Genomic DNA, 25,367 nt, shown 5'->3' with positions numbered 1-25,367 from the left:
AAAAAACAAACAACGACAAAAAAAAGAAATGTCCTCTGTAGGACTTTGGGATCCTTTTGGTCGTTTTGTAAACAAATATGTATTAAGCAGACTGTGTAAGGCTGGAGTGGGTGTGGACAACATGAGAGGGGGAGGTGGCGCACAGCCTGGTCATAGGACAGGACAATGATGCCGCCATAAGCACTTGGCAGTGGGAACTGAGGGGCTGGAGCTCGGAGAAGGAAGTTGAAGGCTATCCTGGGATACCCAGAGAACCAGAATTGCTGTTTCAAAACAACAGCAATAAAACAATAAAAGCCTTGTCAAGATTGTGATAAGAGCCACATAGCAGAGTCTTGGGGATGGGGTTCAGAAGTAAATAGTGAGACAGAAACGTGAAATTGGTATGGATTCTTTTTTTTCCCCTAAGAACTGAAATTAGAGCCTCCCACATGCTTGAGTGCTTACTATTTCCTATCCCTGGAGTTGATTGACGGTTGTTGCCTATGATTTGGGTGTATCTGTGTGAGGGATGAACATTCCAAAGAGAGGGATGAACAGTCCAGAGTGTAGTGGCACACACCTTTAATCGCAGCACTCGGGAGGCAGAGGAAAATGATCTCTGCGAGTCTGAGTTTGAGACTGGCTTGGTCTACATAGTGAGTTCCAGGACAGCCAGGGCTATGTTGAGAGACCCTATCTATAAAAAGAAAAGAAAAAAAAAATTACAGGAGGCTGTTTTGGTGGCTCACACTTAGAATCCAGTGTTCACTATCAGTATGGGTTACATGAGACCCTGTTTCAAAAGACCAAACGAGAGCAATTGGCGGGGCTCAGCAGATAAAGGTGCTGGCCTCTAAGCCAGATGACCTGAGTTCAATACCTAGGCCCTACATGATGGAAGGAAAGAACTAACATTTTAAGTTTTAATTTCTATGCCTAAGAGAGCCATAAAATAAAAATGCCTCCAATCTGCAAGCCCCTTGCCCAAGGAAGGAGGGTTCCTGAAATGCTGGAGGCTATTGTTTAATAACAAGTCACATGCTTTCATTCCCCTAAACAAGTATGTTTGACCCATCTGCACTGACGTGCTTGATCATATGTGGGCGGGAGATTCACAGGCTGGAGGTACATCAGGATGTATGCTTGCCCCTGATTGGACCTGATGGGAAATGCAATGAATTATGGGTTTCCCTTCTTAAGCCGCTACAAACTGATTCTGGGCCATTTCCCGGGGAACCTGGGTATGGACCTGGCCAGGGCCCATCCACCTGGTTAGTATTTAAGTAAAGCTTGCTTCAAATTTGGCTTTAAACTGTGGTAGTGATCTTCTCAATCAGTGGGAATTATCACAACCAAACCAACTAAGCAATAACAGCAACAAAAACTATAAAACTAAATAAATGTATTAGGCCACAAAAGAACAGGCTAAAAATAACAATGGAGTCGATCATGCTAAAGTACCACGCAACCAAACTCAAATTAACTTGCTTATCAAATCTTCTGAGGAACGAGGAAAAAGGTCAGGCATAGTTATAATGCCAGCCCTTGGGAGGCTGGGATAAGCAAATTGCAAGTTCAAGGCCAGCCTGGACTGCATACTGAGCTGAGAGACTCCTGGCATTTTTTTTTAAAAGCTGAGTTGGAGTTTTTGTAAGGCGTGTTCTAAGCACTGGAGTTAAGAGGAAAAAGATGCTCAATTTGAAAGATACACCTGGAAATGTTGGTGTGGGCTTCTCAGAAGAGCGTCACCTCACCGAAAATCCTGTCTCAGAAAAAAATAAACCACGCTGGGCAGCGGTGACCCACGCTTTTAATCCCAACGCTCAGGAGGTAGAGGCAGGTGGATCTCAGAAAGTTCAAGGCCAGCCTGATCTATAGAGTGAGTTCCAGGACAGCCAGGGCTACACAGAGAAACCCTGTCTCAAAAACAAAACAAAAGTAAAAGGAAGAAAAATGCTGGTTCCAGCTGCAGGTATGCCCAAGGACTATGCCTAGTTTGTTACAGGGAGCTGGGATTTGAACTCGGGTCCTCCTGCTTGCACAGTAAGAGCTACTTACTGAGACATCTCTACATCTCTACCAAGACCTCTCTTCAGCCCCAACAATGGCGTTCTCTATACTATAGTCCTTTAATAAAATCAGCCATTCAGGTAACCAGCAGTCATTTCCCTCTTGCTCAGTCTCCCATCCCTGCTTTGTGAGGAAAGTAATTTTGAAATGACTAATCTAGTTTTTGTCGGTTTTCTGGTCTTCTTCTGTCTATAAAACCGAACTTCTCTTTTCGTCTCACGGGCGCATTCGTTCTGTTCTACGGAATGAAGTACTGCCACTTCTATGGTGGAAGAGGAAGTCAAGTGTCATGGCTAAAGGAGTTCCATTTCATGCTAGGCGTCCATCTTGGTACCCACAGGCCGTTTGTCTCCGACTCCAGTCCCTGGAAGATAAGTTCCCAGTAACCCTGACTCAGTGACCCCCACCCAGAGATGTACAGCCGTGGCTATCTCCTCGCTCTGATATGGCTAACTGCCTTTTTGCTTCTGTAACTTGCTTCCACAGATACCAAAGATTGTTCTGAGTTGCCCTAACCTCTTGGCAGACCAGAACCGTTCTTGCTTGCTTGCATAGATATGGAAGGTCTTCATGTGGTTTTCCCCTTCAAAAGTCCTTCCTCATACCCCTCCTTCGTGGAAATCTCAAATTTGGCTCAGAGATGGTCGGTCCTGTTAGCAGCGAATCAACATTTTTTTTTAAATTATAATTGGATTGAGTCTATGGTCTTTCCCCAGGGGTCACAACCTCCACAAAACAAGACCTTAGGGACAGAGAGACAGCACTGAAGATAAAGGCATTTACGGCTCCAGCCTGACCACCTGCATTTGACCCCTTGACTCATGTAAGAGTGGAAATAGTCAAGTTCACAGAGTTGTCCTCTGACCTCCGTGTGTGTGTGTGTGTGTGTGTGTGTGTGTGTGTGTGTGTGTGTACATGTGCTTCCTTCCATCATATATACAGCATACACAATGACAATAATGATAAATAAAATTAAAAAAAAAAAAAACTCTTAACTGGGCTGGAGATGTAGCTCATTGCTAGAGTGCTTGCCTAGCTTGTCCAAGGTTCTGGGCTTGATCCTCAGCTCCACAGAAGCAGCAAACAAACACCAAGTTTGAATTGTTGTCCCTGGGTTAGCCACAGGGAAATACACTCCCAGTCACACATGCAGCTGTGACTCTCGGTTGCAGTTACAAAGGAAGTTGCCCCTATGTTTTCATCTGGGAGTGTGTCTTCACAGGCGGTGTTTCTCAGTTAGGTCGAAGTGTGGTCCGCTCAGCTCTCCAGTGTCCTCAGTCTATCACTACTTCAACTGGATCTCGAGCATGTCACTATGATATTGACCACTCAGGGGCCAGCGAAATGGTTCAGTGGGTTAAAGTGTTAGAATTCCTAGCCACTCGCACGCGCTGTCCATCAGTCTGGTGGTACGCTTAGTCATCCTAGGGCCTTACATCCAATGTAATTGTTGCTCGTAATCTATGCACATTCGTGGCGTAGCTATGTAAGCCCATACGCACATGTGCAGGGGGACCCATAAAAGCAGAGTCCACCCATTTCCCACCCTGTTCCTCCACACTGTTCGATTCTAGTAGGCCTATTGCACATCCCCTCTTTACCCTCCCCTAATCAAAACTCTTATAGTGGGTTTCCTTGTACCTCATGTTTCTCTCACAAGGTAAAAGGCACCGCAAATAAATAACAAAAAGTGACACCAACATTAAAGACCTTCATTCTATCCACATGATGGAAAGAAGAACTCTGACCTGCACACACACACACACACACACACACACACACACACACATACACACGCACGTGGAGAAGTGGGGAGGGCGCTATACTTAAAAATGAAAGAACAATGGCCACTCGGTGGGCCACACATTCGCACAGGAACCTATATGTGATTTCTGCTTGTTGTACAACTAATTAAATTCATTCAAAATCATTCTCATCTATTTCCTCTCAATTAAGTCCTGGTATTTATGACATTCTTTTTCTTTTGGTTTCTTGAGACAGGGTTTCTCTGTGTAACCCTGGCTCTCCTCCACTTGCTCTGTAGACCAGGCTGGCCTGGAACTCACAGAGATTTGCCCTCCTCTGCCTCCCAAGTGCTGGAACTCAAGGTGTGCACCACCCCCACCCCCACCGTCCCATTACTTGCACCTGTTCCCTGGTGCTGTCTTTCTGTTGCTTGGAATTGGAACTTTAAGGCATCGTTTTTCCTTCCCTCGTCTGCTCTCGGCCTGCTGTGGTACTTAAGTTTGGCTAACGTTACAATACACAGGGTTCTCCTCTGTCTCGTTCCCTGTCAGCTCCAGTCCATGGTCCATAACCCTAGCATGACCTACAAGTTACAATTCTAGTATTTTGGGGTTTTGTATTGTAAATTTATCATGGCTGAAATTTTATCTTTTATGTAAACATCTGTTGATGATAGAGGCAACACTCTAAGCAAATAAGGCCTGATAGAAGAGGTGGGCAGTAACATTAGGCACGTTACCGCTGGCCCTGCCTCCTTTTCTTTCCCTCCCTCTCTTCCTCTGTAACTCCTTCTCTCCTTCCCTTTCTTTCAACAGAGTCTCGTTTATAGCTCAAGCTGGTCTGGAACGTACCACATAGCCTAGGTTGGTCTCCAATTTATGATACTCTTGCTTCCACCTCTGAAGTGCTGGGATTAGAGACTTGTAACCCCATGCCAGGATGAGTCTCCATTTCTTCACATATAAAATGAGGATAGCCTGACAGAGGTGGCGCACACCTTTAATCCCAGCACTCAGGAGGCAGAGGCAGGCAGATCTCTGTGAGTTCTAGGCCAGCCCAGTCTACAGAGTGAGTTTCAGGACAGCCAGGGCTACACAGAGAAACCCTGTCTCAAAAGTGGGGATACTACGCAGGGCATGGTGCCACAAGCCTGTAATCACAGCATTTAGGAGGCTGTGACAGGAGGACCGCTGTGAGCATAAGGCCAGCCTACATTACAGTAGTTAAGTTTGAGGGTAGCCATGGCTACATAGCAAAACGATGACCCATCCATAAATAGATAAGTAAGTGTTGTGCACTGAGCACAAGACCCCTGAAGAGACCACCAGAGACACGAACTCACCGAAATGCAAAAGCAAGGTTTATTGGAGCAGATCAAGCCGCGCAGCAGGGACCTTGTCGAACATCCCCGAAGCAGTGGAGGCTAGAGGAGGTGCCCACCGCTCTGCAAGCTCAGGTTTTAAAGGCAAAAACCGTGAGGTTACATCAGTTAGGGGTGCTAGTGCGGGTACAATTCTGATTGGCTCAAGTTTCAGGGGCTTTCCAGAATTTCTGTGTTATCTTACTTTGTAGTTTTAATCGGTTGTTTGTCAAACTTTATAGACTATCTCCAGCATTGGGGCATTCTGTGGTTAATCAGTTGCTACCAGATAGTCCTTCAAACATCCTGACTTTATGCTTTTGAGTTCCTGGGACCTATGTCAGCAGCTCTGAGAATTTCAAAACTCAGGTCTATTTCAAGCTTGGGTGAGGGGCTTGCTTGAAATGCGGGTGTTTTGGTTCTTTAGTAAGCAAGCAAGCAAACAAACAAACAAACAAACAAATAAATGGGCCTGAACATAGCTCGGCTGGTCAAATGCCTGCTTCTTAAGCACGAGGACTCAATTTAATCCTCAGCATCCACTTAAAAGCCATACATGATAGAGCACACCTGTAACCCCTAACAGGAGGCTGTAACTGTAAGTTTTCTCAGATCCCACTCGGCCCTGCAGTCCCACGTTCCTCCAGCCCACCCAGCCCCACAGTTCTTCAGCCGCTTACAAAACAATCATTCAGGGGTGGTGGTGGCACACACCTTTAATCCCAGCACTCAGGAGGCAGAGCCAGGTGGATCTCTGTGAGTTTGAGGCCAGCCTGGTCTACAGAGATCCAGGACAGGCACCAAAAACTATACAGAGAAACCCTGTCTCGAAAAACCAAAAAAAAAAAAAAAAAAAAAACTAAAAAAGAAAAAAATCATTCAGAGGCTTAATATTAATTATCAATTGTATGGCCTATGACAGGCCTCGAGCTAACTAGCTCTATTAATCTATAAGTTGCCACGTGGCCGTGGCATTACCAGTCTGCTTGTATCTTGCTACTCTTTTGGCTGGGGTTGGCATCTCTTCAGACTCTGCCTTTCTCCTTCCTGTCTCTCTCCTTGGATTTCCCGCCTGCCCCTAAGCTGTCTTGCCGTAGGCCAAAGCAGCTTATTTATTAACCAGTGGGAACAACATATATTCACAGTGTGCAAAAAGACATCCCCCAGCAGGAGGCTCTGAGGGGTGTTGGCCAGCCTGTCCATCTAAACTGTGAACTCCAGGTTCAGTGGGAAACGCTGTCTCAAAATGAAGGTGGGAATTGATTGAAGACACCCAGGACCAAGATATGGCTCAGCAGGTAAAGGCTTTGCCCGCTGAGTCTGAAGACCTGAGTTGGATCCCTGGAACCCTACATGGTGGCATGGAGAGAACTGTCTCCTTTAAGTTGTCTTTCAACCTCTGTGTGCATGCATGTGCACATACATGTGCACATACACAACTAAATTTAATAAAAGGAGCGGGGCTGGAGAGACGGCTCAGCAGTTAAGAGCACTTGCTGTTCTTGCAGAGGACCTGGGCTTGGTTCCCACATTGCAGCCCACGACTGTCCGTTAACTTCAATTCCAGGGTATGTGGCCTTCTCTTCTGGCCATTTTGGGCATCAGGCATGTACATGATACAGATACATACAGGCAGGCAAAACACTCACACACACATTAAAAAAAAAGAAAAAAATGGCACCCAGTGTTGACTCTGATCTCTACATGCAAATGCACACACACGTACACATACAAAATTAAATAACTAAATACATAAAAATAGAGATGATAACAGTACTACTTCACAGAATACCAAAAGAGTTATTACTCTGAGAGTGTTTCATACTGTTTGGAACAGAGTCAGACTCATGAGATCTGTATAGAAGCCAACAAGAAAATGGGCTTACGTCCAGAGACTATGGCTTTCAGGTCATAAGTTGAGGCCTGGTCTGCCACGGTGGGGATTGACCTTGGTGGGGTTTGGTGGGGTCCTAAGGGGAAGACTGAACCATAGGGAAACAGTGATGCCTTCTTTTGACCATAACAAACCTGACCTTAGATCTGATGGAATGTTTGACTACCTTGATTGATTTACCGTGATTTGAGGTTCAAAACTTGAGCTTTCGTAAGCACATTAGCTGAATGCAATGCCAGTAACTGAGGCTCCAAACAAAGTCGTGTCCTTAAAGGTCTGTCTCATGAGAGTTTGCGTTTAAGAAAGTCAACATTTTCTAAATGTGCTTAGTTTCAAAGTAATTTTTTGATAAACCAACTTGAATACTGCATTGTGGGTAACAAGGTTAAATAAAGGTTCTAATAAGACAAACAGTGACAATTTAAATAAATCAGATGTTTTTGTGGAAGATTACTCTGTGATTTTCTCCAATTATTCATGACATTTCACCCATTCATATTGTGATCTGCTTTAATAGTGGAAGGGAAAAAAAAACCCTCTTGTCTCCTTGTTTATTCTTTGTTCTCAAGGAGATAAGCTGTTTATAAAGACACGTTATTTGTTATTTAAATCACTTTTACTGAAGTTGTTTATTTCCTTGTTTCAGTTTCTAAAAATATTGCAACAATTGTAATGCTTCTTAGAGATGTCTATTCAATTCAGAGTGATTTGTACTGAAATCTTTGCTAAATGGGCCCAGGTGCTGCTGTGGAGAACATGCCAGAGTGAGTCAAAACCAGCATGCTGAGAGGTGGGGAGGGGCCGACTGTGTCAACTTCTCCAGTCGACCTTTTCAGGTCTTACGTAGTGACAAAGGTCTAATGCTCTACGTGCCACTTTGTAGGTATTTAATAATAGTAATACTAATAATGATAATAACAAACTAGGTCTAATGCTAAAACCATAAGCAGAAAAATTGTGTGATTTAAATCCAGAAATCTCTCTCTTAGAAAATGCCCTTTAATCACTTTGCAGACTTTCAAGATCATAATTATTATATAAAAGTAATTACATTAAAAGATAATTTACCTGGTAGTAAAGTATCAAATTAAAGCTGAAAAGCACTACTTATAAACAGAAATAAATATGTACTTTTAAAAATTGTTGAACAGCAAACATGAAATTATACCTCTCCTACTTCTTTCTTGCTGTGCACAAAATTACCACCAAATTTAATTCTGGTGTGGTACTAAGCAGCAACATGAGACCATGTCATACATTACATGTTTTACACATCAACCTATAAAGCTAGACTATGGCTTTTCTTAGGTAAGCAACAGGATTGATGTGTGAAATCAAACCAAGTGGATTTGATATTAGAAGGGACTTTTGATTATTTCCAAGAACGAACAGTTCCAAATCCAGCTGGGTTGATTTGTCTAAAAAGAAAGTGAAGCCCGCTCTCGTAATTTACGGTCTGCATTCCTGCTGAGTGAGCCTGGGTACGGCAAACTCCGGTCTGTGGGTGCACATCTCTCCCTTTGAAGCTGATGAGAATTGCTTGCGCTAAGTGAGATACATGCTGGGAAAATTGGGCCCTTACGTTGGTGTGTGTCGACATTGTCGGTCTCATGATACTTTCCTGAACTGGTCCCTCAGTTTTTTCCAGTCTTGGTTTTGGCAGGAGATCCTCAGCTTTGGAACGAACATCCCTTGAATAAGATAACGTCCATGATATCCAGATTAAAGTTATTCAGTTTGTCCTCCTAGAATCTAATCTCACTTGAGAACTTCGTCATTATCCTTGAAGTTGGATACATAAAACTTCCCCAACTTCAATCTTACCTAAATCATCTCAGCTGTCCATTTGAAAAGCAAAACAAAAGCAAACCCATATGATTCCTTTGAAGTCCAGGCCCACTCCCTGCTAATTCTGAGTGTAGTCTCCCAGAGCCAGCACAGTGGGTTCACAAAGTTTTATGATGAGTTATGAAGACTGGCTTCATTGCAGGCCAGCCTCAGTTCCTCTGCATAAGTGGGCTCTATAGAAAACCATTCAGTTCTTCTTATTGCTTCGGCGCAGCCGTTAGATACAGAAATCAGCAAAGCTATAATGGTTACATTATCAGGGAGCAGTTATCATGGTTGATTTTTTATTGTTCGTTTTGTTTTGCTTTGGTTTTTGTTTGTTTGTTTGGTTGGTTTTTTTGTTTGTTTTTTGTTTTTTTGTTTTTGAGACAAGGGCTCTTTGTAGTTTGAATCAGAAATGTTCAGGTTTTGATTCTTCTTTCTTTCTTTCTCTTTCTTTCTTCCTTCTTTTTCTTTTTCTTCTTTCTCTTTCTTTCTTTTTCTTTTTTGAGACAGGATTTCTCTGTGTAGCCCTAGCTGTCCTGGAACTCACTGTGTAGACCAGGCTGTCCTCCAACTCGGAGATCTGCCTGCCTCTGCCTCCTGAGGGCTAGGATTAAACTCGAGCACCGCCACACTGCCCCAGGTTTTGAATCTTGTTCCCCAGTTGTCGGTAATCTTTTGGGGTCTGTGGGACCTAGGGATGTAGAGCCTGGCTGTTGGAAACACATCTCAGGGGAGGCCTCTGAAGGGTGTTGCCTGGCTCCTACTTGCCACTAAGCTTTTCTTCTGGGTCTACTGTCATGTGAACAGAAAGGCCACTTGATCTAGCCACTATGAGCTAAAAGGAGCCTTCCCTCTTTGAGGTGATCCTGTCTGGTATCTTTTCACAGCAGCACAAAAGTAATGAATATAGTCTGGCGATATAGCCCTGGCTGCCTTCAACCCATGATCCTCCTGCCTTAGCCTGCCAAGTGCTTGTAATTACAAATGTGTGCCACCACCCCTGAACAGCCAGTTGTTGAAATCTATTTAAAATCCCAAAAATAGGACTGGGGAGATGGCTCCGGGCTTACCTGAGTTCAATCTCCAGAACCCATGTGGTGGGAGGAGAGAGCCAACTCCAGCAAGTTGTCCTCTGGCATTGGCACACGTGTAGTGACAGGAGTGTGTGGGCCCATGTAGGTGTGCATGGACACACTCCCACACAACCACACACAAATAAATAAATGTTGAAAACAAACAAACAAACAAACAAACTGGGAGATGGCCGGAGAGATAGCTCAGTGGTTAAGAGCACTGGGCTGATCTTCCAGAGGACCGGGGTTCAGTTCCCAGCTCACAACTATCTGTAACTCCAGGTCCAGGGGGTCCAACACCCTCACACAGATGCAAAACACTAATGCATAGAAAGTTAAAAACAGATACATTTTTTAAAAATTAAAAAAAACCCTAAACCTAAAATCCCATTGTCAGTGTCTTCAGCCTGTGTATATATATGTGTATATACATATATATGTATGTATATAAATATACACACATTTTCAACACTGTTAACTCAACACAATCCAGAAGCAACAGTTACCTCTCCTTGTTGGTCTCCCATCTCAAAGCTTCCCCCATCTACTCCTCTTATCTGTGCCAAATACAGATACACAAACAATATATACATTTTATATCTTCTGTCACAAATTTTCAGAATGAAAAGTATTTTAAAAACATATTTTTAGATTCGTTTATTTTATTTTATGAGTATTTTGCCTGCACGTATGTGTGTGTGCCACATGGCTGGTGCCCATAGAGGGCAGAGAAGCCATTGATGCCCTAGAAGTGGAGTTACAGATGATTGTGAGCCACCAGGTGGGTGCTGGGAATGGAACCCGGGTCTTTTCCAAGGATAACAAGTGCTCTTAATTACTCGTCTGTAGACAGAGTTTTCCTGTGTTACAGTTGCTTTCAAATAATTACACAGAAACTTAATATTAACTGTAAGTGATCAGCCAATAGCTCAGGCTTGTTACTGGCTAACTCTTACATTTTAAATCAACCCATATTTCTTATCTATGCTTTGCCACGTGGCTTGGTACCTTTTCCCAGAAGCATGCCCATCCTGCTTCTCTGTGTCTGCTCAGGACTCCAGACTGCCTTCTTCATCCTGGCATCCTTAGTTTGGCTGTCTAGCCTATCTATATTCCTGCCTGGCTATCAGCCAGTCAGCTTTTTATTAAACAAATTTGAGTGACAAATCTATTTATTTATTTATTTATTTATCTATCTATTATCAGCTTGATACAGTATAAATTCTTATCCTAATAGTGAAATGTTTCATTGAGGCTTGCCCAGTGATTGAGTAAAACCAAAACTTATTATAAGCCACAGTCATCCTAGGGTCCCCCCTGGTTCTGTGGGTTGCAGTCTGATTGTTCTTTGCTTTATATCTAGAATCCACTTACGAGTGAGTACATACTGATAGACCCCAGACTCAGGGTACTCCTTCTCAGGTGGGCGCCCCAAGAACCCAGACTCCGGTCCAGTTGATGCAACAGCAAGAGGTTTATTGTTGCGGCTGTACAGTCGGGCTAACTCAGCTCCAGAGAGCAAGAGTCGCCTCTTACTGCAGCCACATAGGTACTTTTAAAGGAAAAACCCACAAAAACCACAAGATTACAATTTCCGTACACTTTCGTTTCACAAGATCATGGTCTGATCACAGGGTGGGTACAGTCACGTCCGCATGTACATTCTTCCCTAAACCTCAAGGGGGGTATCAGGGCGGGAGTGGAGTTTACACAAAGGTCACAGTGGTCCTTCCTGGAACACTTGCAATTATCCCAGTCACAGTTGAGCGCATCTCTTAACAGAGATCTCTTTACACTGTTACATTGTTACAGGTTGAATAATGGATGAGTCAGGTGGCCCTTGGAACTAGTTTTCTTTTTAGTTCCTTATTCTCCTGGGGCTTGGGGGGTGTAAGCCTGAAGGGTTAGGGTCTTTCACATACCATGTTTGTCCTTCTGGGTTTGGGTTACCTCACTCAGGACGATATTTTCTAGTTCCATCTATTTGCCTGCAAATTTCATGCTGTCATTGTTTTTCTCTGCTGAGTAGTACTCCATTGTGTATATGTGCCACATTTTCTTTTCTTTCTTTTTCTTTTTCTTTTTTTTTTTTTTTTTTTTTTTTGGTTTTTCGAGACAGGGTTTCTCTGCGTAGCTTTGCACACCACATTTTCTTTATCCATTCTTCAGTTGACAGGCATCTAGGTTGTTTCCAGGTTCTGGCTATTACAAATAGTGCTGCTATGAACATAGTTGAGCATGTATCTTTGTGGTATGATTGAGCATTCCTCGGGTATATGCCCAAGAGTGGTATGGCTGGGTCTTGAGGTAGATTGATTCCGAATTTTCTGAGAAACCGCCATACTGATTTCCACAGTGGTTGTACAAGTTTGCACTCCCACCAACAGTGGAGGAGTGTTCCCTTTGCTCCGCATCCTCTCCAACATTGACTGTCATTAGTGTTTTTGATCTTAGCCATTCTGACGGGCCTGGTTTTTCAAGACAGGGTTTCTCTGTGTAGCTTTGTGCCTTTCCTGGAACTCACTCTGTAGACCAGGCTGGCCTCGAACTCACAGAGATCCACCTGCCTCTGCCTGCCGAGTGCTGGGATTAAAGGCACACGCCACCACTGCCTGGCCTTGAGTGACAAATCTTTACAGTGTACAAAAGTATTATTCCACAACACTCAGCCATCTCTCCCAACACTGAAGAGGATTCTTTAGTGTGGCATAGTACACCTGATTTCCAGATCTACTTACTTATCTTCACTGTTGGGAGGTTTTGGAAACTTATCCTGGGCCCTGGTCCTTTTCTTGGTAACATCTATTTTGTTTCCCTTTGACTAGTTCCTCCCAAACTGTTCAGGCTGGTCTGGGACTCCTGGGTCCAAATGATTTCCTGCTTTGCCCCTCAAGCATCCAGACTGTAGGCATGGGGCCCTGAGCCTGGTTTCTGGCTAGCAGATATAACAGCTTATTAAATCCTTTTATCTCAGCGATTCCCAGGCTTCTGCGTTTTAACTGAAACATAGATACTCAATGCATATGTAGTATTAGGCCTGAAACATTCTTGGAATTGTCCTGGAGATTTAAAATTCAGTTAGTTCTTCTAATACTTACTTAAAAAAACAAAAACAAAAACAAAACCATACAGCTCCAGCCACCTAAATTTGTGGTGATTTTCCTGCCTTTGTGACTGGAGTGTTGGGATTACAGGTGTGTGCCAGCATACATGACTTAAAATGTATTACTTATGAAAAATGCAGCAACCCAGAAATAGTATCAGAATACATACTTAGGAAATGGGGGAGCAGTTAATTGGTAGATTGGATTACTGTTCTACTTTCCTACTTATTCTGGGATTATTAATAATATATAGAGGCTCATAAAAGCAAGATAGTTGGTAAACCACTGATGACATTTTCCAAGCCCAAATCATTGATCACATACAGGAGCCATGCCTGTTTTCAGACTGGTTATAAAGAAATTGTAGTGGCTGTGTTTGTGAGCGACTTTACTCCCTGCACTTGGGAGGCAGAGGCGGGTGGATCTCTGTGGAGGCCAGCCTCCACAAAGCGAGTTCTAGGACAGCCAGGGCTACGTGGTGAGACCCTATTCAAAAAGAAAGAAAGAAAGAAAGAGAGAGAGAAAGAGAGAGAGAGAGAGAGAGAGAGAGAGAGAGAGAGAGAGAGAGAGAGAAAGAAAGAAAGAATTGTGCTTCATTCTTTGATTCTTTGGTCCACAGGGAAGCCCCACTAATTTAGATGGCTGGAAGCACAGTATACACATAGAGTAATCTGGAGAGCGACGAGACTATATCAGCTCTGGCGTGACAAATGCCAATGGATGGATTTAAGGTATTCTAAGACAATAGGGCCAATCATATTTGAGAAAGGACTGGGTGTAAGGGTTGAGGATCAGAAATTAATTGAAAGTGGCTCCTAGATTACAAGTTTGCCGCCGGAATGCATGTGATGAAAGTCACATGTAATCACTCCATGGGAGGCTGAGACAGGAGGATTACTGCCAGTTCAAGGCCATTTTGGGCTACATAGTACCAGGTCAGCTGAGCCTATGAAGTGAGTGGAATAGGAGGAGGCTGCTGATGGGTGGGGAGACAGGTGCAGGGCTGGTGAGGTCATGGCTGGTGGAGTGCACAGTTGAAAACTCCTTCTCCTTGCTGCCACAGCTCCTCCTCCGTGGTCACGGTGAGTCCTTACACTATAAACACCATGGGAAGTCCCACTGCCTTTCTGTCCCCTGGCTCTCCAAGATGACTAGAAACACTACACATTGGGTTCCACAAGCTGCGTGGAACCAGAGGAGTTGGGGAAGGCAGCAGCTTTCCTGAACAGGAGCCCAGAAGCCAGCACACAAAGCTCAGAGACAACTGCGCTCCGTGATGGTGGTCCATGGATAATGCTGCAAAGAGATCACTCTCCCACATTCTCCAGGGCTGATGCTCCTTTCTTTCCACAGTGGCAGGTGAATCATGGGTGACTCTACACTTTCCAGTTTCCCCAAACAAGTGAAAGTTCTTAGGGTCTTCCAACAACACACTTTGTATTTATACTGAAATTACTCATTCAGTTTTCAAAAAATATTCTAAAAAGCTAGACATTATTCCAGGTTTGGGAATTCAGCTGTGACCGTAACAGACACAGGGAGATTAAATTCTAGGAAGAGCAGATAATAAGCTAATAAATTAGCAAAGGACGCACAGTGTTGTGGTCCGGGGCTGAAGGGCCACAGCTTGCCTAGTGCACAGAGCATCTTGAGTTCAGTCTCTAGTGTTTAGAGTGCACAGTAGTGTGCCATTACCAATGGTGGTGAGTGTGGGGGGGGGTTATAATTTTATATGAGAGGTAATAGTTAGGTAAAGTCCTAACTGGAAGTCATAAGGAAGTAAGGACATGGGGAAGTGAGGCAAATAGGTTATTTACTTATTTATTATTGAGAAATAGATTCTTCTCTCATACAAGGTTTGTTTGTTTATTTGTTTGTTTTTTTTTAAGACAGTCTCACTGTGTAGACCAGGCTGGCCTTGAACTCATAGAGATCCACCTGTCTCTTCCTCATCGCACCTGACAGATGCCTGTTTTTGAATGTTTTATATTGGTGAAATTATTAAGGCCACTCCACGTAGTTAAAAGGAGATTTATTTAATGGCGTAACTTACAAATTAAGGAATAGGTAGGTCGCGGAGTCTGGGGAAGGTGTATCACAGTCCAGCGGTGTTCTCTGGAGCTCTGCTCAGTCCACCTCTCCAGTCCAGGGTCCCGCAACAGAGAGAGCGCCCGCCGATCCAGATCTCGGGTCCCCCGGCGCCTCCCTTGGCCCCGCCTTGTAGGCGTGACAGTTGCCGAAGTCTCAATGGGGGTTGGAACTTCCAGATCAAAGCTGGAATGGCTACCCACTACAGTTTTATTATTATTATTATTATTATTATTATTTGTGTGTGTGTGTGTGTGTACCATAGCAAGTATATAGAGGTCAGAGGACAACTTTCAGGAGTTGGTTCTCTCCTCCACCATGTGTGTCCTGGGGATGGAACTCAGATCATCAGGCTTGGAAGCAGACGCCTCTGCCCGCTGAACCATCCTGCCAGATCTCCCTGGCAGGCGTCTTGAAGTATAGAACATTCCAGGTAGAAAGACCAGGACACGAAAAAGATTTAGGGGTAGGAGGCAGGCTTGGTGAATTCCAGGGCCAAGAAAGCCAACACAAGGACAAGGAGAGGAAAGCAGAGTGGCTTGAGAGGAGAGGAGAGAGCCTATTGTGACGGTGACGTGGGAAGGTACCTTTGAACAGTGCGGTTCAGTTTAGAAAGTGTACGTTGCTGCTGTGCAGAGGACAGACTGGGTTCAGAGAGGAAGCAAGGAGACCAGCGAAGGCCGAAAGGGTTCTTCGGCAAAAGAGTATCTTGGTGATTGGGGGCCAAGGAACACCACAAAAACCACACCCCGAAAGGAACAGACCTCACGTAAGAGGTTTGTTGGGGAGGGGGAGGGATGCTGCTTCTAAGTGGGGATGGGGACAGTGACCGGCCAGGTCGTGATGGCAGGCTTCATAGGGGTACGGAGCATGTGCAAAGGGAAAAGATGGCAACAATGGAGTGTGTCGCACTGGCAGTTAGTGATGGTGGTATGTCCAACATTCCTCCCATTGGTTTATTGTAAAAGATAAAGAAATAGGAAGGGATGACTTCTGAGGTTGGAGTGAGGGCCCTGTGCTCATTAGACGGCTTCTTTTCTTTCTGTTGTCTCAGGGATTGCAGGAACAGCAGAATTGACGTGTTATTAACTTTCTTACTAATAGGTTTTCTGTCCCCGAATAATCGGTGTCTCAGCCGATGCAGTAAGACAGATCAAACTGAACTGAAAAGGTATGAGAACAGGTTTATTTGAGCAAAGCAACTCTCGGGTGGCTTCTCCAGTTCCAGATACAGAGGCCAGAGAAGCCGCATGCCTGAACTAAAAGCAGGGAGATTGTATAGCTTGTAGGTGAGAGGTGATGATATGTCTGCCAGAAGCTGGGTTTGTACCCAAGTAGGGTCAAAAGCTGGAATGCTTAGGCAGGGACTTGGGCTGTGGGCAGCAGCAGGGGAGGGAGTTGCAATAGTCACCAGGAATGCGGAACTGGGCTTTTGGTGCCTTTTCTTTGTTGGAGATTCTCTGAGAGGGTGGAGTTTGGAGAGGGAGAGGGAGAGCAAGGGAGAGATGGGACTTTCCCGATCATGCAGGGGCGAGCTGGAGGTTCCAACTGAATACTTACAATGGTTACTTAATTTTCTTTTTCTTTTATTTTTTTATTTTTTTTGGTTTTTCGAGACAGGGTTTCTCTGTGTAGCTTTGCGCCTTTCCTGGAACTCACTTGGTAGCCCAGGCTGGCCTCGAACTCACAGAGATCCGCCTGGCTCTGCCTCCCAAAGAGTGCTGGGATTAAAGGCATGTGCCACCACCACCCGGCTTCTTTTTATTTTATGTGTATGGATGTTTTGTCTCCCTGTATGTCTGTGTCATGCTTGCCCTGTGTCCAAAGAGGCCAGAAGAGGGTGTTAGATCCCTTGGAACCGGAGTTACAGATGGTTGTGAGCCACCATGTGGATGCTGGGAACTGAATCCAGGTCCTTTTGAAAAGCAGCCAGTGCTCTTTACTCCTGGGCCACCTCTCCAGCCTCTTAATTAGTTTTCTTTCTTTCTTGAGGCAGGATTTCTCTTTGTAGCCCCAGCTGTCCTGAAATTTGCTCTGTATGTAATGGCTAAAGTTATGTTTTAAGTTTAAAGTACTGTGCTTCTAACCTATACGCCCCACTTACCCAAGGACAGATAACTTCCTGGAATGCTGAGACGTGTTGTTCATATAAGATAAGAAGCTACTGTTTTTTGCTTCTGTAAAGAAGCTTGATTGCCCCAACTGTACAGGATGTGCTTGATCACACATAGGCAGGAGGTATGTAGGCAGGAAACATGTGCACTTCCTGCCTACGTCAGGACGTATGCTTGGCCTGATTGGATGAAGGCAGGAAGTACATATCCTTGTAGGTTTTGCCTTCATAAGCCTCTGACGAATGTAATTTGGTGCTAATGGGCATGGACCTGGTGAATGTCCATCATTCTGACCAGAATTTAATAAAGTTTGCTTCAAATTTGGCTCAAAAATTATGGTTGTGGTCTTATTCTTACCCAGTGGGATTAACATGTAAACCATCCTGGACTCAAACTCAAGGATATATCTGCCTCAGCCTCAGGAATGCTAGGATTAAAGGTCTGGGCCACCACTACCCAGTTAGTTTTCTTACCTTAAAAAAAAAGTATGAGTAAGTTATTTTCCTCTAAATTATATTATGCTTACCTGAGTAATGTTCAGTCTTCCACTTCCATCTACTTGCACAGCCATACAAAAATTCCAGTAGATATTCCTGCTCATTTGACACTAAATGACTACCGATTTCATGTCTCATTATTAAGCTGTTAGAATCTCCAATAAGGGATAATCTCACCAACCAAGGCAATTGTTTTTCCAGAACAGTAGTAGTGGCACCTAAATGCCCTCTGTGTGTCTTTTGAGTGTGATAATTAAGTCAGTCAAAGGTGGAGAGATCTATTTTTTTTTCCAAGACAGGGTTTCTCTATGTAGCCCTGGCTGTTCTGGATCTTGCTCTGTAGACCAGGCTGGCCTCGAACTCAGAGATCTGCCTGCCTCTGCTTCCCAAGTGCTGGGACTAAAGGTGTGCCTGACTGAAGCAACCTATGTTTTAAAAAATTTATTCATTTTATGTGTATGAGTGTTTTGCCTGCGTGTATGTCTGTGTACCACATGTGTGCCTGGTGCCTGAGGAGGCTGGAAGAGGGCATCAGATTTCTTGGAACTGGAGATGGATGGCTGTGAGCCTCCAGGTGGGTACTGGGAATTGAGCCCAGGTCCTCTGAGAGAGCAGTCAGTGCTTTTACTGCTGAACTATCACTCCAGCTCACAACCTAATCTTTTATAAAGGTCTTTCACTACCCAGAACTAAACTAAACTTAATTAATTTTTTCTACAAAGTGTCACACTAAAATTAGTAATGGTGATGGAAAAAAGTTCCCTGTGGTATGGAGAAACAGTTGTTCCTATTAGAACAATGACATTAAAACTGTACATTTGGATGTGTAAATCAGAGGGTACAGTTGTTGGGGTCAGAGCCTGGCAGCCTTAATAAACTAGAATCAGCTACCAGTCCTCATAGGCCAAATTTAAGAAGCAAGTAAAAGAGGTAAGGCAGCCGTGGCTCCCACCTCTAATCCTAGTGCTGAAGGGGCAAGGCAAGAGGATCGATCACCCGGAATTTGAGGGGGGCCAGCCTGAGCTACAGAGTGAGACCCTGATTCAAAACACAGCGAAACACACAACAACAGAAACCAAGGAGAGAATGACTAGCTAAAAGCAGGGACCACAGGCACTCCCCTCCTGCCAAGTCCGTCTTTGAGGGCCTGACCTAAGGCTCTGATTTAAATCGCAGGCAGAGGGAGGAACAGCTAAGCAGTCCTGGTCAAGGTGTGGTCCTGCCTGTCACTGACCCACCATGGTCTTGGCTCCAGTGTGTCCTACAAAGTGGACTGGCAAGCTGTCAGAACGGTGTGGAACCTCTTCCTGGAAGACAGTCCCCCCCCTCTCCTGGTCTGGCACAGCCTTCAGCCTTTTCCTTCTTCCAGCATGAGAGAGAGTCTTGGGAACATTCCAATTTCTTAGGGACCATTGTTTCAATAGTCTAATAGGCAAAGAAAGGGGCACAGTGTCTCTCTTTAGACTAGCTCCGCTCCTGGCAGGTGGGTACCTACTTTGACAAACTAGCTAAGAAAAATCTCAGAATTACTCTGCACCACACCTTCCTTTTCTGTTTCTTTAGAATTCCTCTTCTGGTGACCATGGCCTGGCTTCCTGGAATTCATCTTAGTATTCTCTTTTCTGGCCACACAATTGAAACTTTGTTTTCTCCTTCCTATACTCCAGACTCTCTCTCTTTCATTTTCTTTTCTTTTTTGGAGACAGGGTTTTTCTGTATAACTTCGCTGGCTGTCCTTGAACTCATTTTGTAGACCAGGCTGGCCTTGAACTCAGAGATCTGCCTGTTTCTGCCTCCTGAGGTGTGCACCATCACCACCTGGCTACTCTAGACTTTCTTGTTTTCTATAATCCCCAGTTAAAAGTTCAGGTGTTGGCCGGGCAGTGGTGGCGCACACCTTTAATCCCAGCACTCGGGAGGCAGGGGCAGGTGGATCTTTGTGAGTTCAAGGCCAGCCTGGTCTACAGAGCAAGATCCAGGAAAGGTGCAAAGCTACACAGAGAAACCCTGTCTTGAAAAACAAAACAAACAAACAAAAAAGTTCAGGTGTTTCAGATGTGATCCATGGTTGAAGGGTTTAAAACGTTTTAAATTTATTTTTAAGGGTCTCATATAGCCCAGGCTGGCCTATGTAACTATGTAGTTGGACTTCTAATTCTGCTGTATCCACCTCCCAAGTGCTAGGATTACAGGCACATGCTATTCCTGGTGCCTGTATGGAATCTTGTGCTGGTGCTGGCGATGGAATCTTGGGCTTCACGCACTAGGCAAACACTACCGACTGAGCTACATTTAGTGGCCCCCGGGAAGGCTTTTAAGTCTTTATCTCTTATTATAGGTTAATCTTATACGGGCTGGAGAGATGGCTCAACAGTTAAAAGAATGTGTAACGTTTGCAGCCAGCCTTTCCTAGCACCCATGTCTGGTGGCTCAAAGCCTCCTGTAACTCCGGCCAGCTATAGGAGATCGATGCCCACTTCTGGCCTCCACAAAAATCACTTTCAATATAGCACATACAACACCTAGAGAAAAACACAATCTTTTTCAAAAGTTGAATCTTCTAGAGGTTAAATCTTACCATTTGTCTTTTGTTGCAGTTTCCATCTAGCCTAAAGGTAGCCAACCTCAAATGGGGGCGATCAGGTAGATGGTCCCCTTGTTTGTGCCGTCCAATGACTGCCACGGCCACCAGCTGTCCATCTGGGGCGGTTGTCTTTCTTGTCCCACTTAAGAGCTCCTTCAGAGCATGTGAGCCTGTGCTATATTGAAAATCACTTCTGTTATTCAACAGCTCAATCGGAAAGTGGCAGGGTCACATTTCAGGTCCTCTTCAGAGACACATGTTGGACACTGAAAGAAAACTGAGGCTATATTATACTGGATTGGACGAAGTCAGGACCACCACCAGGCCACCTACGTGTTATGCACGCTTAGAAGGTTCAGGAATTGTTACTACAAGCTGTATTGGTTTCTCCAGGTCCCAGTGGGGGGTAGGGCGGAGAGTTGGTCCCAGCTGGCCCGCAGTGGGGGCGTGGCCACCGCGGCCTCACGCACTCGCGTCTGGCCGGGCTCCGCCCCCCCTCGAAGCGCGGTGGCTTTCGGGGCTTGTAGTCCCAAGGCCTACCGGAAGGCGCGCAGGGCAGGCGTTCCTGCCTGTCTGTGCTTGAGGTCACCTCTCTTGAGCGCTCCCTCATTCTCAGGCGTGGCCTCCTGGAGCGCCACGGCCCTCGGCTGCTCCGTCGCGCGCTTCTGGTGTTTCAATAAAGTTGTCCTCCCTGTGCGGAGCTCAAGATGGCGGCCTCCTGGTCGCCCTTGGTTACCCTGCGCTCCGCCGCGCGCAGCCGGCTGACGGGGAGAGGTGTTGGGTGCGGGGCGCGGGCCGTCGCAATCCCTCCTCCGGCCCCTGGCCCCGGGAGCCCCCTTTGGAAAGGTCAGTGACCGTGTCACGAGCGGGCCGCGCAGGCTCTGGGGTCACCCCGCTCCCCGATCCCTCCCAGCTGCACAGCTGCACCCCCTGGCCCCGCAGGTTGTAAGGATCCGCGAGGAGAGTTTGTGTCCCCTGACCTCTGGTGCCTCGTTGTCCCGAAGGAGCTCTGAGCACCCCGGGCAGCTGTCCCCCCTCCCCCCCGAGTTTAACCTCCATCTGAGGGTCAGAGGTCCACCCAGTTCCTCCCTAGGCCGCTGAGAGCTGGAGAGCGCAGGTGTGCAAGTGCCCGGCTTGGAGGGATGGGGTAAGCAAGTGTGGAGTTGGTGGCCGGGGACCCGGCACCACCAGGTTCCAGGCTGGTAATGGGCTTACGAGCTATGCCACGGACCCCGTGCCCCCTCCCCGCCCCCATTCTAGAGGCAGGCTCAAATGTTCCTGGATTCCTAATGTTCCTTAATTCCTGGAGGCGTCAGTTTTGGTTTTTGTTTTTTTGGTCACAGCCCTTGGATTCATTCGTTCTACTGTTGTGTGTTCGTGCATAAGTGGATAATATGTTGACTAACCAAGTCCACAAGGGTGCTAATTTATTGTTTGAGACATGGTCTCGCTGTGGGGTGCAGGCCGACCTGGAACTGGAGACCCTCCTGCTTCAGTTTCCCAGAAGTGCTAATTTTATCGCTGTGTTCACTGAACTGCTGGTTACACTAAAAGACATCAAACCCTGTGCCGTTGTGTCCCCAGCACTTAGGAGCGTGGTTGGTGTCTTTTCGAATGAATGACGTTATTATTCTCATGGTCTTCCCCCATCCACAATTGTGTTTTTCCTCTTCCCATCTCCAGGTGCCTCTTTATATACCTTAGTAAGTTGATAGAATTTAACAAAGTATGTGACTTAATACTGATTCTCATCATCTCAAAATAGGTTTCCGTCAATCACTGAAATTTTACTAGAAGAGGACCAACGCCTACCACTTGTCCTCATTCTCTCTCTCTCTCTCTCTCTCTCTCTCTCTCTCTCTCTCTCTCACACACACACACACACACACACACACACACACACACACACACAGAGTTTTTTTTTTAATAAAGTAAAGATATTCCCTTCCATTTTCTAAACAAGTGAAATATTGAAGTTTAAATCTGATCCGTTGAGTCTGGTTTACAATTTTCTGCCCCTTTCTTGACCGTCCCCCCCCACGTGACATCAAGAAATACCCCCCCCCCCCCCGGGGGGGTATTTAGTATTCACACTTCTATTTTATCTCCATTTTTTTTTTCTTGTTTGAAGTTTCATTTGGAAAACATTGGCTTAAACAAAGGAAGGAAATCAGTAATGGAAAAGAATATAAGGAAAGGAAGGGCAGGCTTTTGCTGATGTTTGGCTCTGCTGTGCTTGACCTCAAGGTCTCCTGAGGGCTAGCCGAGCCCTTCCCACTGAGCTCTTGCGTTCCCTTCTCTTTTTTGAGATGTGCTCTCACTTGCATCCTGGGCTGGCTTTGAGTTCACTCTAGTTCAGGTGGGGCTCGAACCCTGAAGCCCTCCTTCTTTAAACTCCTGAGTAGCCGGGATCGCAGGCCCTGCACCGCCACGTCATTCCTTAATTACTTTTTTTTTTTTTTCCCGAGACAGGGTTTCTCTGTGTAGCTTTGCGCCTTTCCTAGAACTCACTCTGTAGCCCAGGCTGGCCTCGAACTCACAGAGATCCGCCTGGCTCTGCCTCCCGAGTGCTGGGATTAAAGGCGTGCACCACCACCACCACCACCACCACCACCACCACCACCACCACCACCACCGCCCAGCTCCTTAATTACTTTTTAACACTTACTTATTCTGTGTGTATGAGTGTTGGCCTGCATGTGTGTATGTATACCACATATATGCCTAGTGTCTGCAGTGGTCGGAAGAGGACGTCAGATCCCCTGGAAATGGAGTCACAGACAGTTAGAAGCTGCCATGTGGGAGCTGAGAACCAGGCCTGGGTCCTCTGCAAGAGCAGCCAGTGCTCTTAACCATGGGCCATGTCTTTAATTCCCTTAATTTTGTTTTTAATGTCTTATGTTACTTTAATGCTAAGCATGGTTCAGCCATTTTGTACACTCAACCTTGAAAAGTTTTTGGGCCCTTAGGAGACACAACATTATGAATTTTATTTTGGGATATGCAATTTTCCATTAGGTGGATTTGGGTATTTTCTGTAATTTAAACGATTGATTTCACTGCCTGTTTTCTTTAGGTCTCAGTAAATCTTCACTAACTGTGCAAGTTTTAAACCTCTTCCCCGCCCCCTTGCCCCCCTCCCCCCAAAAAAAGACAGGGTTTCTCTGTGTAACCCCTGCTGTCCTGGAACTTACTCAGTGGACCAGGCTGACCTCGAACTCACAGAGATCCGCCTGGCTCTGCCTCTCGAGTGCTGGGATTAAAGGCGTGTGCCACCACTGCCTAGCTGTTTTAAATCTCTTAATAGTTAGAAGGAAGACTTTTATTAGACAGCAAAGTGCCATCTGTGGTTCGGGTGGTAATCATAACGCTGTTGTCGGTTCATAACATCACAGCAGGTTTGAGCCAGCCTGAGCTACGTAATGAGTTCAAGTCGAGCTCTGCCTCAGCAAATGAATAAACACCTAAGGACGACAACAAAAATCATAGTGGCCAGGGTATGGGTAGAAATGTGACAACACTGTTAATTCAGTTTAAGTCTTGTACTAAATGTCAGGAGATGTGTGAATGAACTGGGTCCTAGCACTTGGAAGGGAGAGTTATGATACCTAACATTTGAGAGCTAATATGTGATGGGCCCTTTCTTTTTTTCTTTTATATGTATACATGCACACACACACACACACACACACACATACACACACATTTACATACATTCATACACACATATATGTGTGAACCAGGGCCTTGGCTAGAGCTGGCCTGAAACTCACTTGCTGCGTCATTCTCTAGGCTGGCTTCAGACTTGCAGCCCCCATGTCTTGGCCTCCCAGCTGTGGTTACAGGTGTGAGCCACCAGGCCCAGCTGAGCCTTTTCTGTGTTCTCGGCAGACTGCTAGTCATTTCTTTTTCTTACACCCTGAGCGTCGTTTGTTTGGTTTTTTTTTTCAGCCAGGTGTGGAGAGAACAGCCATGACCCTTGCTGGTTTTTATGGTTCTGAGGGAGAGCAGCCAGAGATGAAGCTGGGATGGGGAGCTGCCGTTGGTTTCAAAGAGCTGTTGATGCCAAGGGAGCTGTCGAAGCTTAGGGAGATGCTGTGGAGCTTTCTTGGGAAGAGCTGTGGGCAGATCTGTTTCAGCACGAGTGCTCCCAGGGCTGCCTGGAAACATCAGGATGCCGGCCGGCATGGGGGACTGAGACAGGGTGGGAACTTGGAAGTTCAAATCGTTGAGAAGGCGGTTTGGCTAGGCCTAAATTGTTGCTATGGTGAAGGGCAGGGTGGCCAGGAGGGCATTCAGAGATGGCCGATTGATAGATGGGACTAGTCCTGCAAGAGATAAGGAAAATCTGTTTTCAATGTGGAGTTCCCAGTTTGGGTGACTAAGTCAAAACAGAAAAAGAGCCCCAAAGGAGCAGTTCCATTTTTTGGCTTTAAAAGTTCTTTACAAAATGACCCGGGTCCCGAGGAGGGGGGCAACAAGCCGAGCCATCTCCCCACCCCAAGGTTCGGTTTTGACTCGTTAAACTCGGGGTGTTTGTGATGGTGCTAGGCAGCTGAGCCCAGGTAGTTATGGGATGGGAGAGGGAGGAGGAAATCGACTGGGCAGCTGTGGAGAGCAGAAAGTGCAAAAAGTGAGTCCTAAGGAAGATGTGCATGTTATGGAAAGAAGATGCTTCCAAGACATGGAAGACATGGAGAACTGGGGTGTACATCAAAAGGAGGGCATCTCCAGGTTTTCCAAAATACAAAAACTTCTGTCTAAAATTCTGCTTTATTTAAGCTAGCCTAGGGAAAATGTGTTTCCTAGAGGCAAGGGACTACGGGATCAAATCTCAGGACTTCTTTGTTACAGCACCTAGTGGAGGCATTGCTGTTAGATGGTAACTCCTCTTTTACCTCCAGCTCACAATCTCATCCTCAGGACATGAACGGAAGATCTTCCTAATGAGAGTGGAAGTAGCTCCTGTTTCACCGTGTGGCTTGGTAGAGTTATTACTAGTGCAAAATGGTCTTAGGACTT

The 25,367-nt window shown here is 45.6% G+C and overlaps 1 protein-coding gene across 4 annotated transcripts in view; it reads left to right on the top strand.

The window, feature by feature from the left end:
* Positions 1-25,367, top strand: part of Afg1l (AFG1 like ATPase) — a 195,340-nt gene that overhangs the window by 7,702 nt on the left and 162,271 nt on the right. Inside the window, exon 1 of one of the 4 annotated variants that reach the window (XM_052751533.1) lies at positions 20,062-21,191. The exons of 1 other annotated variant lie outside the window; for it this stretch is intronic. In XM_052751533.1, coding sequence (XP_052607493.1) covers positions 21,053-21,191 — 139 coding nt within the window. In that variant the 5' untranslated portion in view covers positions 20,062-21,052. Of the gene's footprint in view, positions 1-20,061; positions 21,192-25,367 lie in introns of those variants that run through there. 2 more of the 4 variants (XM_052751531.1, XM_052751534.1) reach the window with 2 other exon arrangements.

The sequence above is a fragment of the Peromyscus californicus genome, unplaced genomic scaffold (genome assembly GCF_007827085.1).
Source record: "Peromyscus californicus insignis strain IS unplaced genomic scaffold, ASM782708v3 Scaffold_22__1_contigs__length_63687245, whole genome shotgun sequence".
Taxonomy (NCBI): Eukaryota; Metazoa; Chordata; class Mammalia; order Rodentia; family Cricetidae; genus Peromyscus; species Peromyscus californicus.
The sequence above is the reverse complement of the archived record's forward strand: the minus strand, read 5'-3'. Positions and strand labels throughout refer to the sequence as shown.